Source organism: Varroa jacobsoni, unplaced genomic scaffold (assembly GCF_002532875.2).
Source record: "Varroa jacobsoni isolate VJ856 unplaced genomic scaffold, vjacob_1.0 scaffold_98, whole genome shotgun sequence".
NCBI classification, from domain to species: Eukaryota; Metazoa; Arthropoda; class Arachnida; order Mesostigmata; family Varroidae; genus Varroa; species Varroa jacobsoni.
This window is the reverse complement of record NW_019213000.1, coordinates 76925-93005: the sequence shown is the minus strand read 5'-3', so window position 1 is coordinate 93005 and position 16081 is coordinate 76925. Positions and strand designations below refer to the sequence as shown.

At 41.5% G+C, this 16081-nt stretch overlaps 2 protein-coding genes across 13 annotated transcripts in view; one reads left to right on the top strand and one right to left on the bottom strand.

The window, feature by feature from the left end:
• Positions 1-11870, bottom strand: part of numb (NUMB endocytic adaptor protein) — a 57489-nt gene extending 45619 nt beyond the window's left edge. For 5 of the 11 annotated variants that reach the window (XR_002683086.2, XR_002683079.2, XM_022840918.2 and 2 more), the window contains exon 1: positions 8543-10684. Coding sequence is in view for 2 of the 11 variants with exons in the window: in XM_022840946.2 (XP_022696681.1) it covers positions 8543-8546 (4 nt within the window). In the remaining 9 variants the exon portion in view is untranslated. The other 6 variants (XM_086970202.1, XM_022840946.2, XM_022840910.2 and 3 more) reach the window with 5 other exon arrangements.
• A 351-nt stretch (positions 11871-12221) lies between these two features.
• Positions 12222-16081, top strand: part of CSN1b (COP9 signalosome subunit 1b) — an 8408-nt gene continuing 4548 nt past the window's right edge. Inside the window, exons 1-2 of one of the 2 annotated variants that reach the window (XM_022840991.2) lie at positions 12222-12979; positions 15803-16066. In XM_022840991.2, the coding sequence (XP_022696726.1) occupies positions 15818-16066 (249 nt within the window). In that variant the 5' untranslated portion in view covers positions 12222-12979; positions 15803-15817. Of the gene's footprint in view, positions 12980-14406; positions 14641-15802; positions 16067-16081 lie in introns of those variants that run through there. The other variant, XM_022840984.2, reaches the window with a different exon arrangement.

The window sequence follows — 16081 nt, the reverse complement described above, 5'->3', positions numbered from 1 at the left end:
TAAAAAGTCAATGATTTTTGTCATAACGCTGTATGGTGGCAGATAACACTCAGTAGCACTTAACAAAGTTATGGATGGGGTGCTGAAGAAAGCAAGTATCAATGCAATAAAATCAAGAAAATATACCGAACCTAGCCCTATTCTGTTCTTGGTGCATCGACAAGGCTCGCTCGAAAGATTTGTCGCTATTGCTCGGGTTAACCATTATAAAACTGCGGACAATTTAAACCCGTCTCGATAGATAACGAGCAGAACAAATCATTTCTTCAAATCTAATCATGCACAGAGACGTTCTTCTATAATACTCTATCGGCGTTTACTGCATTACACCGCATATTTTGATTCCGTATCAGCGCCCGCTAGCCGTTAAATATAGCTACGTTTTTAGGCTTACGCTTTAACGAAGTGCTTCTGTTATAAATAGATTTGCTACAACTTAGACAACTAGCCGAATGAACGAATAGATAGATATTCATGAATAAACAGCGAGTTCACTGATTGCTAAATGTTTTCGAATTTTCGCGCGTTTCGTAATGGTGAAACTCTTTTGGGAGACATAGCGAATTATTTCTTCATGGCTATTCGTGCATCCCGTATTTTTCTGTCATTCTATTACTAGGCCAGAGGACAACTGCATTCAGATAGCGATTATCCAAAAAAAAACATTCGGTTGTTTTCCCATACCGCATAATCGAGAATATATCCCGAGTGGTTCCGTAACGAAGGTCAAGTTTACTTCGTTCAGTCGGAACGCAACAAGCACTAAACTCTCTGAGACATCTATCGTGTCACAAAGAAACAAAAATACTACACAAAGCTAAATATAAGAAATGGAGAGCTGAAATAAGCTATAGAAAAACATTCAAATAGTCAATAGCTTTAGTATACTTTTTGTACGTAAGTAGACAGGCTGTAGGCATCGAGTCTCGAATTATAACTCGAGTGAATATTGAAATTCTATATTTGAAGGTGAATGAATAATAATAATGATCATTGAAATGCAGCCACTGTCAAATTTTCGACTCAATTTATCGTCCCCCAGACTCGTCTTCAATTGTCCCCTAGTCAATTTGCGATCGAAGTATTAATCTACAAATGGGCTACCACGCTGATTAAAATGTCGATCCACGTCCCGTTAAAAAATAACAATCGTTTCAGAGATTTCGCAAACACTGATGGTACACTGTCATTTTCCAGCGTTTCTTCCCCTTTTATTGGGATAGTATTTTCGCTGATGCAATTATCGAAACCCAACCCCAGGGAAACTCATACGCATGAAAAAAAAACAGAAAACCAAATCCGAACTATGTAGGAATTAACTGATTTGCTAGTCAGAGGCTCTGTTTGTTACTAACGTTGCTTCTTGCTAGAGGCTGGACGATGATATTACGATGATTATTATTATTATTATATTACGGCAAGAGGGCAAAAGGAGCCGTCTAGTGAACCTCGCAGTTACCTTTAATACAGCTTACTTACTCTAATGACTTTAACGGAGATCAAAAACGCTCTGTCAAGCGGAACCGACGTTAGAGAATATCGGAGGCTGAAATGCAAAGCCATCAGGCGAAAAGAAGTGAGGCAGAGGATTACGTTATTAACAAGATCGAAGTGGTTTAAGTAGCTGAGTCCAATTAGTATAAGAACTACAAAGTTTTGCTTAGCATTCTAGCCTTCACTCAGAAACGCGATATTAGATTACTCTACATGAAGTCTGAGATAGGCCATAGATCCGAAAAGTGGCAGAACAAGGATGCACCTAGAAAGAAAAAGCTAAAAAGCATACCAATAAGCTAGCAGTAACCCAACTAACTTGTCATTTGACCCGTGAGCTACTTTGTTGCCGGTGCAAGTTAAGCCCGTTCAAATAAAGGTATTTGATTGGAAAACTTGTTCCTGCAGGAACAATAAATAATATATGAACGAATCTGACCAACCTTATTGAGCGTTTTGCGCTACCAAACAGGTAAAGACCCATAATCCAAAAAGACTTCTTCGATTATACGTGGATCAATATCATAAGAGACAGGTTTTTCGTTCCAGTCTGCCTTCATCCAATAGCAATTGATTACCGTATGTGACACCGCAGTGATGTCGATGTTCAACTTCAGCGACACCAACACTAAAGCTATAGCGTCAGCTTGTTGCTGTTCTTACACGTATATCACACCGATTTATTCAGATTAAAAGACAACAAGATCTAATTTTCTCTTGTACTGAACAACCCTCACCGTTCCATTTGCCGTCTCGGTCCCGAACACATCAGACATTTTATAAAAAGTAGTCGTATAGCATAACAGCCATCGAGACGCAGACTGGAAACCATTACGTCGGTGCAACGCGTTGCGACCATGTCGGCACTTGGACTTATTCGCGTTAGCGCACATACTTGCCAAACGTTCCCGCACAGGTGATACAAGTTTGCGCGTAAGAGATGAATATTCGACTAGGATGGCTGGCTCGTTCTAGTAATGAGGGCGGGAGCAGGGCGGCAGCGACGAGGACGGATCGGTGCATTACAAATCAGTTGGTTGTTGTTGGTGACCACGCTTCCCGTCATAGCGGTAAACGGGACTGACAGCCGACGGAACCGTAAAGCCGCGAAGCTTTTCGCAGCAACAATATTACCGGCGCTAACAGGAGAAATATTATAATGAGACGGTCATTTTTATGTAGTGAGGTGATATATACAGCTAAAACTGTGGAAGTTTTTACAAAAAGAAAGGTCCTACGTTGAGTCGTATTGCACTCAGCAAACAGTGGTAGAGAGAGAGAGAAAGAGGGAGAGAGAGAGAGAAGCGAAATAAAATTTAAGCTAAGCGAATACACATTTAAGCCTTTGACTTTTGTTATCGTACCAGGATCCCCACCGCACAAGTGTACTTTTTTTTTCTTTTGATTTTTATATAATCAGTATTAAGTAAATCGTGATCTGTAATTTTAATGCTAGTAGATTCGTTTTGTTGAACATCACTCTGTACTAGCTTTCACCACTATCAGTTGGTAATTTTCACGCTGGCGGTAAAAAACAACGCTTGAAAGCTCGCACACATCTTAACAGTACTTGTAACCAATAACAAGGTTCGTTAATTACCTCATTTCCAACCTGGTGATCCCAATAAATATACACAAATTGCTAGTCATATAGCTAATAAACTAGGATAGAATGTCGGAAATGACACCCCTTTCCACAATTTTGATCGCTAAGCGTAGCGACTGCATTATTAAGGCCATAAATGTTACAGGAGTGATGCTACAGCAGAATCTAACGCGGAAAATACAATCGAATCAGTAGGTTAATTGTCTGTGTGGCCTCAAAAGCGTCACATTGCGTTTCCATTTGAAAGCTAAAAGGTGTACTACCATTGATACTTTTTTTGCTAGTCCAACTTTGCCAATTAGAAAGGCACAACGGCCGTGTACTGTGACTATGCACGAGAGATGTGCGTGCGTGCGTTTGAGTTTTGAAACAAGCTTTTTTGTTTTTGGTGACAACTTAGAAGAACTTTAACACTCGATAAGTCTTTTTTTGTTCAAAGTAACAATAGGCCAAATGTGCGACGCACTTGTTATCGCGGAACAGACAGAAGCGCCGTTCACCTAAGGTTTGTCAGCCTTCTGCTATTATATTGGCTTTCTTATACAGTGGCACAGATAAGGCAGGGTAAACGGCATGGATGAAACTGGCGAGATGTAATGGAAACCGATAATTCGATGGATTTAGATGGAAGATGGATAATATCGCACAGGTATCATTGTAATATGCCAGTCAATATTTAAGATATGTCAGTCGATGTATTCAGAAAATCTGTTTCAATAGCGTCTTCATGGGCCAGTTCGCACAGCAGGCAGCCGTCATAGATAGTAAAGGTGTGGCGAGCACTCTAGAACTGCTAGAAACGTAATTTCTTTACGATTGTGCGATTTCAAAGCTTTTTCTAGGCTCTGTTATCGGACACGGGGTACATGCAAATGATTTGACTGATTCACAATAAATCGAAGAAGACTACACAGACTTTGGTTTGCGAACTCTTGAAAACCGGAACACTAGAATATGCCTAATAGCAAATTTCCAAACACCAGCCTCCAGTATTCGCCTCATCAAACCCGGTTAAAACGTATATATTTTACCATCATATAAGTATTTATGCATTGGAGAAGGAGCATCAGTCATCTGTCAAATGATTTCTCTAACATATTCAATCTTAGCCTAGTTTTATGATGCCATGAACGCCAACTCAAAATTAGTGGTAGCCAAAGTATATGAGTGACGTTTATATCAATACACTATATCTCCCATTGACAGGTACTTCATAGGCTCGTGAGACCACTTGCCCTACGCATTTCCGTATGCTTTGTCCGTCCTTGATAGGATCGCAACCTTTTGTTGCAGCCGCCGCTGCTCTTACGTTTTTATGACGGTACGTCAATACATTCTCCCTACTGGATCTCTCTCTCTTGGCAAGTCACATACGCACTTATGTCGCCACAGTTCCTCGCAGTTTTTTGGGTAAAAGTAAACAACGGGAATATTGCCCGAATGTGCATGATGGATGCTACCTGGCAGCACTACTGCTTCCAGCGGCATGATAACGTAACCTGAAATTTAGATTTGCCCGTTCTTTCAGTGGATATCGGCTACCTATGTGGTGCGTGCGTGTGTGGGCGGATGTTCGATATGCTGGCAGACTTTACGGAACGCCGTAACAACAGCACGAGGTAAATTATCCCAATGAATAATCACTTAGATTATCCGTTGAATTTCTTACACAAAAAATAGCAAGAAACGTAGATCAAAGCGAGCTATACACTGAACATGGATCAGACTTCCGGATCAGAGGTAAAGGAACGACATATAACAGACTCGAGTGTGTCCGTCTTAATGGATCTTTATCTTGAGAGAGCGTTTACCCTTTGAAACTGTTACAGTCATTGGTTGTAACAACGACAATAAGTGAAGAGAGTCAATAGGTAGCTATAAGTCTATATATCCCTATTTCGTTATGTAATTATAAAATAGATTATCCATCTATATACACGCTGCATGTATGGTATTATCTTGTATGTGTGTGCCTGATTCAATGTTGATCATTCCTGGAATTAGCTTCTGCTGGCGGGAATTCAGAATTTTTAGGAGGAATAAAGCATTGGGGGAACGTTTATTACTCATATACTACAAACGAATAATTGTCAGTTCTAGAAGTCAGACGCTTTTTTTCTCGACAAACCAACAGCTACCTGTCTCGCACACTGGAAACAAGCATTCACGAGGTTTGCAACAGGTAACAAACAGTCGGGTAATAGTGACTGCATTATTTTCTATGTCTTTTGTTTTATACCAAATAGCTAGCTATAACAGAACAAAGCAAGTTTTCATTGAAAATAGTCATACGTAACTCACAAGCCGATATGACACTTCCGGTTAACAATTCTTATTGGCCAAGCAACACTGCTTCGGATCGCCATCGAAAAAAGCATATGACGAGAGGAAACGAAGCGTCAGCCTAAGATAGCAGGGGTCACTAACTAGGTGGAGTCGGTCCACCCATCTAAAGATCATTTCCGACAGCGTCGACAAATCAATAATTGAAGAGTAGAAAGCGGGAACGAGAACGAGCTGCCGCAACTGCGGCCGCTGCTCTCGCCAATGGTGAACGTGGTCACAATAGTTAGAGGCCGCTGTTCTTCATCGTTAACCCAGGGCATCACTGAGTTCTCTATTGCGCGAGAAAGCAACAGATGGAATGGCAATGGGGAGTAGGTGTCGAGTGCTAGGATAATGGAACAGGATAAGGCAAGCCAGCATGAAACAAGAAGGCTAGTCCTAGGAGAATCTCGTGGAATAGATCAAACCAACGAGCGAAAAGATCAAACTAGGATATGTTGCTATCAGTTGAAAAACACAGGGTGAATTGATACACGGGAAGCACTGGTCCAAACCAATTCGTCAGCCAAACGAAGAAAAATCGGCATTATCGGTATCATAAAGAGGTGCCTGGACGCCCATGACTGACGACCAACTACTGGCTACAGATTTTGGATTGTCGACTGCCGTACAAATAATTACGAGTTAAAGAAATTATCTCTCTTAGCTAATTAGAGAACGACACTCATTTTGTCCAGATTCTTTCCTTCTTCCTCGAAGACGTTTGAGCAGTTCGACGGCCGCGGCAGTAAAATCAGTGTGAAAATCCGATATCATTATTATTTGTATTGGTCCATATGACTCCGTTAATTCTATTCGTATTGATTTCCGATGCCGTACGACACGCAGGTGGTTTTTAGACAATATACGAAAAACTTATGAAGTCACCGCCTACGGCGAGGCTATACAGGAGAACAAATGATATGGACGTGGCTGGTGGTAAGCAGGTTCCAGGCTTTTAGGTCAGCTATCGATCTGGTAAATGCTAGGGATAGGAGGTAAATATGTTCTTGTAAATACGTTCATTGCCCCAGTCGTCCCTGTCCATTTGTTTCCTAGAGATAGATCAAAGAAGAAACGCTCCAGGTAGCGGAAGTGACACTTATGGCTACAGCCCTCAGCATGACTCAACAGCGACAGAAATGATGAGAGCCTTTTGGGAAATAACAGCTTTTGGTGACACTTCGTCGTTGCTCGTTTCGTTTGAACTACTAATGTCATTCTGTGTCTAATGTAATAAATACTAAGTCAATGAGATATAAAAAAGTAATATTTGCCGATTTCTGCTATTCGGGTTGAATATAAGTATTTGAAAACTTCGACTTTTTAACCGACTGTTATTTATTTATTTTTAAAATCCCACTGTTTCATTTCGTCCCAGTTCAACTGTTTGGCTTGGCTTATCTTTGTTAGAACTATTACGTCCAGCTAAAGTTAGTTATAGACAAGCTGACATAACTGGTAACCGAAATCACTAGGATCGCTTGCAACACCTCCTGAATGAGTCAACTGACTGATGATACCCAATTGTGCCTTCGATTATAGAAAGCATAGTAAACAATGACTCGAGCAAAGCTTTTTGAATTTTATGGGAAAATTTTTCAAGCCACTCACAGGGTTAGTTCACGAAGCAGTATCATGTTCACGAATGCCTCTGTTTGCTTCTGTAGTCGTATCCAATTGGGATTTTTGGGACTGTTAATCCGTAATGCCTGACTCTAGATCTAGACATGTTCGTTTTAGAAAAAGAGCGACAGAGCAATACAAAAATGTATATCCTTATCAAATTAAACAAGAATCAAACCCTGGTTCGATTTCGTAAACGATCGTCTATTATGCTCTATTATCCTATTATGTATTATACTAGAACGAACCGCAATTCACGGGAGGAACTATTAGTTACTAATCGGAAGTAGCACATAGTATGGTCTACGCATACAATAAATCTACTATTATATAATTTTACTGTACCTATCTAAAATGTAATTTTTTTTAGTGTTAAAAAAAAAGTATTCAAAAACCGCCTGGATAATAGCGGCCCAAATGTTTGAATTCGAGATTGTCAGAGCTGGAGTGGAACCACTTCCATATCTGCCGGTAGATAATCAATTCAACAACGAATACTTATCAAAAAATCGACAATAGGTAACGACACTGAGTCTTGATGAAGCTCTCCTCAAACAAACTTCCATCACAACATCATCAACTCAACATCCATATTGATATAAAGCTGATTTTTGTCTAGCAAAATGATCACGTTCAGTGCCTCAAATATATACGTTACTTGGCATATGATTATACTCTTCTCTACTCAGTGCTCTATATTTGCACTTTAGGTTAAAGACAGAGACTTTACTCGTAGATGGGCACAATTCTGAACCGCATAACAGTCCGGTATTCGACCGCGCTTACTGCGCAATTAGACAAATATGTTCATAACAAAATGTAGCTACTCGTTGCTATTATAGACGAACGGTTACATTTAAATCAAATCCGGAGGATCTGACTAGACCGCTTGATCACGGTCGTATCATCTCAATAATTGCGAGTCGATATTATCTTCAACAGTATTGTGCTAGATCAGACAGTCCCACGCTTGACACTGAACTGCGATCGGGATCCCCATATTTAAATCGAAGTAGGTTGACTCACGTGAATATAACAGCGCTGCAATATGGTCCACATCGTCATGAGTAGAAAAATCAAGACTAATTGTAACTAGCAATGGGTATGCCAACGAAGTCAAGTATTTCCAATTTGTTTCAGCAGTAGTGTGCCGCATTGACCGGCTAATTTCAATCGATTCGGTTAAATCAAATATAACCGTGTAGAAGTTCTCTATTTTTTTTTTGTTTGGAGATTCTTGGCCATCTGTATCATTATCCATTATATGATGCTAGTTACTCTTATTATGTATATATATACGCGTTATTTTGCCTACCTGATTCATCTAGCTTTATTAAACTTCTATATATATTTCTTTTACATGAAGACATTACTCTTTTATTTGATGTTATAATGGTGGGATCTCTAGTGCGAAAAAAAGATTTTAAAATAGATATCTAACCTCGCATGCATACGAACATCGAAATCGCTTTTTGTGTACCTGACACTTACTCATAAGGAAGTAGTGCTCCGTGGTTGCTGATTAATGTGGACCAGGTTACCTTCCAAAATGTGCGGTTGCCCCTTGTACCACGTGTTCTCTAACACTGGAGCACTCACTTCACCGTTCAGATATGCCGCCCCTTGGTCTTCTTTACGTGGCCTAGTTTATTGCCACAGCGCAATAGACTACTCCAGTTGGGCACGACGTGTCCTGGGCTTACGCCCAAGTAGTTTCTTCCTCCACTGCACGTGAACGTAGCCTACGTTCTTCGTGTTAGGCCGTCGTGCGCAAATATATCCCTTCGTGAGATAAAGCTTTCCTTTGAAGATTCAAAATTCACAATCATTTAAATTCACTTCCTTCATCAATACTATACCTTTTTACTAAAAACTTACAGGAACGAAGAGGTTCAAACCTTTTTATACTAATCAAATGATGCCCCCTCTCTTCATGTTTTCTATTACCACGCACTATTACACCAAACGTACTGCAGCCACAGCTGCTGCTTCCCGTGGGCTGTCGTGGGTGTCAGCTGAAGAGTTGGGCAGTCACCGTAGGCCGTGGCCTAATTTCGTCGAGTTTTTTAACGACTTTTCGTGGTGCGTGACACCTCAAAGGATGTTCCGGAATTTCTCGTGTTAAATTATTCAAGGCCAACCTTAAGTAAAAGGACCCCGTCTTGCACCCATTTTGCCGGCTGACAAAAGCACTGAAAGCGAATCGATGAATCAAGTTGCACGACCTTGACGGTGGCCTAAGAACTAACAGTTGCTTTTTCACGTCCTGCTGCCTGTTATTCTGTATGGTTTTCGTTGCTTTGTTAAGCCCGAGCCGAGCGGTCTAAAAACTATGGGCGGTAGTGTTATATCCTATGCTATCGATAAAAGATCGGTCAGCTTTTTTGGCCAAACGAATAAACACGATTTAGTGGTACTACAAGATGACAGCATAGTTCTATGAGTTTATTTTACAAAGTATGACTTGTCGCTGTTTGGCGTGTTACGCAATGCTTCAAGCCAGTGTAATCCTCCACTGATCCCTGACAAACTTCCAAGACCGTCCTTCGGCATAGGATAGCACAGTGCCAACGCTATTTGCTGTTACCGCCAATAGTGTTCCTTGTCTAGCCCTACTATAAAGCTCGACACGACTCGTGAAGTCCAACGACACCACAAGCTGTATTCCTGACCTGGATCACGATCGCCGCGTGCAGCGGAAGCCCAAAGACAGCCGTTGTGAACACACTTCTACAGCAGAAGACCAACTATTTTTTGCGGTAGCAGCAGATCACGGAACCGAATGGAGACCGATCCGAACGATGAGCCTTCGAAATGACCGCACTTTCTCAGAAAAATCGTGGTCGCTTCAACGTTTAACTACGATCGTTCATCGTCACGACAACAAACGTCGCTAAGAAGAACTGAGATGCTATTGACAGAATAGTCTTTTCAACTAAACATCACCACTCTAGCAGATTCCACACGCGAAAAGACAACGAATAATCGACCAAAATATAAAGCTGAGACACAACGACAAATGCAGTTAATTTTTTGAGGGTTTTACTATTGATGATATCGTTGGTTCCAATAGTCCTCGCTGCCACTTGGTCGAGCTGGTAACAAGGTTAGGAATGATGCAAGGTTACACTGTCGTTAACTAATTTATCGACTTCTAGCAGCGATCGACAGATGACGTCGTTGCTCCTTTCCACGACAAGGACATCATCTTTTATACCAGTATCCTTGTCCATTTACTTCGTGGTAATAATGTGCGTCTGAGAGACCGATTTCATAGTTGCACCAAACCAACTGCTTCCGACATGAAGCAACACAATGATGGAAAACGCGTTCCGCCAAGGATAGGAATGTAAATTCGTGATGTTAATTAATTGTCAATGAATTAGCTAGAATAGGGTACGCACGCTAGTGGATGCGAATCGCAAACCGAATGATGGACAATAACATTTAGGCGTCTTTAACTGTGTTTATCCTTTCGATTGTTGTTCACAGGTATGTCCTGCTTAGCTGGAGTACCCACTTCACTTTTGAATTAACTTCGTGACATGTTCCTGAGGTAGAACGAAAAGCAACAATCGAAGTTTTATCTATTCACATTACACATCGTAACTGTAAACATCTCATATTTGAGTTGCACGTACTCACAGGGTGTATGTATCCCGGTTCACTTTTGTCGCCTTATTAACTCTGGAAGGCAGATCATTTTTTGGCACTGCTGACAACGACTAGTTACTCTTAGCAGTTCTGCGTGCAGTATATGCAACTCTTTGAAATACGTTTTCTGTTTGTGCTCTGCCTCGAAATCCACAAACGTCGTAATTTTTGTCTTGAACTTCAAAGGAACATTTTAACGCAGGCAGATCTGTCATTAAGTTCTTTATACGTTATCCGTCGGCCAATTGACTGAATTTAATAATCGGCTGCTGTTGTTTCTGTCATTGCTGCTTTTATTGTTCTGAAACATTTGTTTTGAACGAACCTGTTCCGGTTGGCGTAAAAGTATTCGTTCTCGACGACGCTCTCTTTGTTTCCTTAGGAACGATGACGACAGTGGCTACCACAGTGTGTATATCTTAGCGGCGCTTCTGGATGTCGCTTGTCCGTCGCTTACTGACATCACCCCAAACAAAGACCTTTTCCTCCGGACACCTCAAACACTGTGATGCTAGCGGCTAATCTGACTGGCTAAATTATACCACTGTCTTTGCCGTTGGAAACGCAACTATCTGCTTCCACAGATGCGGCAGAAGCACTGCTCGCTCCTACGGCTTCTGTAACAAAACACTGTCGTTAGCCAAAGGCGAAATACCCCCACAGACAAGCAGCGGTCGTTGGAGAGTGTACTGGGTAAAGTACAGCCTCGTATTGCTTGTCAGTGTTGGTTTGTCGATCACTGGCTCGCTCGTTTACTCAGCACACATCATTTGCCTCCATGATTGTTCCCGACTAGTAGTAGGCTGACAACTAGAGTACTCAGCACTCACACATAGTACTACAACAGCATGGCATGACAATGTACCATCACAGCAAGGGCATTCCACTATGATGTGTATGGCCGATCGTATGTGCGTCTGCCCGTTCGCTCCGCTCAGCTCAGTCCACCACCGAACGCAACGGCACGACGGAACTACGTTTGACTCTCTCACTATTTACTCCTTCTGCTATACACGCATTTGCTGCTGCGAGAGACAGACTGCACGGAATATGTGTAGTCGTTGTTCGACGGACTGCTGCTGCTTCTGCTGTTGACGTCGCTGCCGCCAGAGGCCAACACAAGACATCAACAGCTCACGACCAACACACGCACTAACGCAGTACGACAATAAATACATTACTTTCATTACTGGCTATATAGTAGTCGCTGTTCGTTTCACTGGTGCTGCCAGCCAATGCTGCCTACCGCTCCTTTGCTTCTATTGCTCTGTTTTTGCTACGACGACGATGACGACGACGACGACAACGACAACGACAACGACAACAACAACAACAACAACCAACCCACCGACTGCCGACGACCAGGCAGCCAAAGGCACGAACGCGAGCGACTTAGCCTTAGCAAAAGCGCTGCTGCGGCCACCCACTCCTTGTGGTGCCTCTCCTTCCCCCTTTTCTCCTCTCTCCTCTGGTCAACGACTACGACAACTATCGGGGCTGCCACAGCCAGTGCTGGCCGAACTCGACCCGGCGCTCCTTTGCCGACACAGTAAATGAGCGATGCTGGCTGCCGCTATCCAACCAAGAGAACTCAGCCAACGCAGCAAGCAGTTGCCTCTCAGGACTCTTTCGCCAGGCCGCTCACGATGTTTATGCTACTGCTAGTGCCAACGGCAGACAAAACCAAGAAAACGACGACAGGCAGACGGGCGGAGGGCAAAGCCAGGACAAGCAGGCGCTGACACGAGTAGTGGCAGCACGTCGCACCGCTCCGCATTATGCCTGGTCTATGCTATTCTCTCTCGGTTGGTGTATGAGGGGGTTCTGCTATGGAGAAGTAGAAGACGACGTCGCTGGTCGGTGGATACCGGTAATGAATAGTGGTCTTGCTGCGGTCGTCGCACCGTTCCTGAAACGACAAAATGGATGATATAGCGCGCTTATTCTCACACGACGTTGAATGGGGACGACTGCAGACTGACGGGTGTGTCTAGTATAAGCTGAGCGACACCGGCCGATAATATGGTAGTAACAGCGGGTACAGGAAAGAGCTTGCTGGCTTCAACAGGACGAATAGGTAAAATGCGACAGTCGCTTTTGAAAAAGTCTGCAAGGAGACGTAAACAAAAATATTTCCTTCAATTTCCTTTTCCCTAGTCTCTTTCTCCCTCATTCAGTTGATCGATCTTTCCCAGTACTTCCCTTTCTAGTTGATTACTGATTCATTAGCAAACGGATACAGTTTCTTCGATTCTGCTTGTTTTGAAGCAGCAGGTAAGGCTGAGATTTGTGTGGCGGACTGATTGAAAACATTGCGCTTATTACGCAAGTACGATTGTATAGCTGCACGCACATATTAAAAAACTAACCGTTATATAAGCCTATATTGCACTATAACACAAAGAGAGCTTTAGAGATCTAATATTAACCGAAATAGACGCATGTTAGCACCTGATACGGTATATTATTCCGTTATATTGTCATTTCAGTTAAATTACTTGAAAATTTGCAAGTTCTTGCAAATTTTGAATAAAATCGCATAAGGTACAGAATAGTACATGCATAGTTTGCTTTTTGGAGTTAAACATTATTCGAGCGATTCATTTTGAAATTCCCCCTACCAAATCACACTGAGAATAATATATTAGTTGTTTGATTTTCTGAGATAAAATCCAGTTTACACAGGTGTCAAAAAGCGAATAACCTTGAAAAAGAAAAAGTAATACAATAAAGAAATGCAAGAAACCAGTTCCTAAAAGATTTCTGGAAAAATAACTAATGTCATCATCATAATAGTGTAAAATAAAGTCGTTAGATCTAAAAAACCCTAAAAAAGTACGAATTTTCGATGAAGTTAATCAATAGGATAAGCAATGTTTTATAACTGTGTGATCTTAATTAATTTAATTAAAAAAAAAAACTTCCATATTCTCAAGGCATCAGTTGCACTGGCACCACTGGCAGAAACAATAATTAACTAGAGCTAAAGTAAATTGTACTTTCATCACATTTGCAGAGCTGACCAAGCATTTACTTGCTCAAAGATGCCAAACTATTAATTGAAGGATTTGGCCACGCAGGGTGCTAAATAAAAGCAGATATTAAATTGAATTCAAGATCTTTTTATATATTTAAAATAATTTAAAAAAATAGACTCAAAGAAAGAAATAAAATTAGGGTCCCCAATATTCACTAATCAACATGAATATGTTGATTTTTTGAGTCTATTTATATTCTAACATAATTATTGTGCAATTTACTTCACTTTATTACATGGATTGGCTTCTAATTCATATGATTTTGTAATCCTTTCAAGATACAATTTTGTGAGGGATTTTGCCGCGCCTTGACAGTCGATAAAGAATAAAACCCTTGACCTTTGTCATGGGAGGTGCAAAATAATCTGCCTTGGATCAAAACTCTGGGTGTAAACTACCAGTATTACACTCGATATCTAATTTAATTTTATTGCAACAATTTTATCCCAATATATTCTTCCTAAAGTCCACGGTATGCGACCGCTTTGGCGCAACCTTATAGTTTGGAGAAGGCCCTTAACACAGGGATACAATCGCAGACGACATAAGCAGTACTTTTACGTGGTCTGTTTTTACCAGCATCGTACAGACTTCGTAAAGACTTCGTAATGCGTTATGGAATGATGAGGGGTCGCCATTTACTTGCTGGCGCTACAAAGAGACACTACTTCGTGCGTTTTGTAAACAGAGTGCCGCGAGGAGAGTTTCGCTTCCGACGTGAATTTCTGGCTGCTTGTTATTGTCTGCCAATTTGGCTTCGGTCCAGTGTGTATGAGTGACCCTTTTCTTTTGAGTTTTCTTTGGAGTGTAGCATTGTGGATATAATAGCGAAGCGGTCCAGAGAGAAAAGTCACAAAGATGTGGCGACACGCTGATCTTCCACGCCAGCTTCAGCAGGTTAGTAACTATACGGTGTTTTGAATAGGATCGAGTTAAACAAGTCAGTAGGAGTCGCGTTATCAGCCAAGCTAATGCCGAATGCTTCAAGTCACACCGCCTATGCCAAGGAGGTACAGTCTGGTGCCAGATCGTCGAGGAACAATGTGGACACCTATTGTAATTTCCATCGTTACTATTGTAGCTTCTAGGATAGATATTTAGAGCAACTGTCATTATCAGTCCGGATGTCAATCCATAACCGTGCTTAGCTTGTCGAGATCAGTCGAATGGTATGTTCGACTTAAAACTAAGAGCCGCATTGCCCATGTACTATATTGATTGTTTTTCGAAGTCTGTAGAAACAATAAACACAATACGGATTGTGAATTTATATAATAAATGCTTCAAGTGCATACCGAAATGGGATTTGTCATTGAAATCTCGCTCGACGTGCTGGACGATTGTTTATACCGCCCTATAATTAATAAATCTAGTTGACTAGATTTAGGAGGCAGCTTGAGCTCAATGCACTGAATAGCACTTATGGTAATGGACTAGTATAGACATTGTGAAATACCGCAAGAAAATTTATTTATCGTCCCGTTGTGGGTCTAAATGTTCACTAGATCTCGTTTACTATAGGCCTTCTTTTCTAATGGTAACTAAGAACGTACTAAATTTGATATCACAGATGTTCATTCTTCGCACGACTACTACTGAGACACAGACAGTGCTTTGATTTTTGTTTTTCTAATGATGCTGCGACTATTTGATTCAAACGTCGTTATCCAACTAATAACTATCACCGAACTTCAGCGGCTGATCACATACATAGTCTTAGGAAAGGCTAATGTTTAATTTAGATTACACGAAGATCGTTCGTGTCGAACAATGTTTTTGCTCTGCGCATTTCTGATATTTTGAAAGAATGCAAACTGCTATTTCAAATGAGTTGAATTTCGTCTTTTCCTTGAATGAGAATAAGTTAAGGACCATGAGCAATATTAAGGCTTACATTTTTTGATTAGTACTTTACGAATCGATCTACAAATTTGCGGAAGATATAACCTCTAAAACAGGTGCTCTCGCATGCAGGTATAGGCGCCATTGATTTTAACGTGTTTCGTATGCCCTTCCCGAGCAGAATATTGACTCACTGATATTTTTTTGTTCCTTCCAGCAAAATCCAGAACCGATGCAGGTGGACGGCATGCAAGTTGGCATTGACGAATGCTGTCGCGCCGGTGAACCCGCTGCCGAGGAGCCCATAGTGACTGTCCATAGGCCCACCCTGGAGTTGGAATCGTACGCTGCTAATTATACAGGCTTGGCGAAACTCAACCGCCTTATGTTTATAGCCGATCGTTGTCCAACATTACGAGTCGAAGCACTCCGGATGGCACTGGACCATGTTATGGGAACTCTCAATGTAGCTAAATATACGGTGCGTAAAATTATA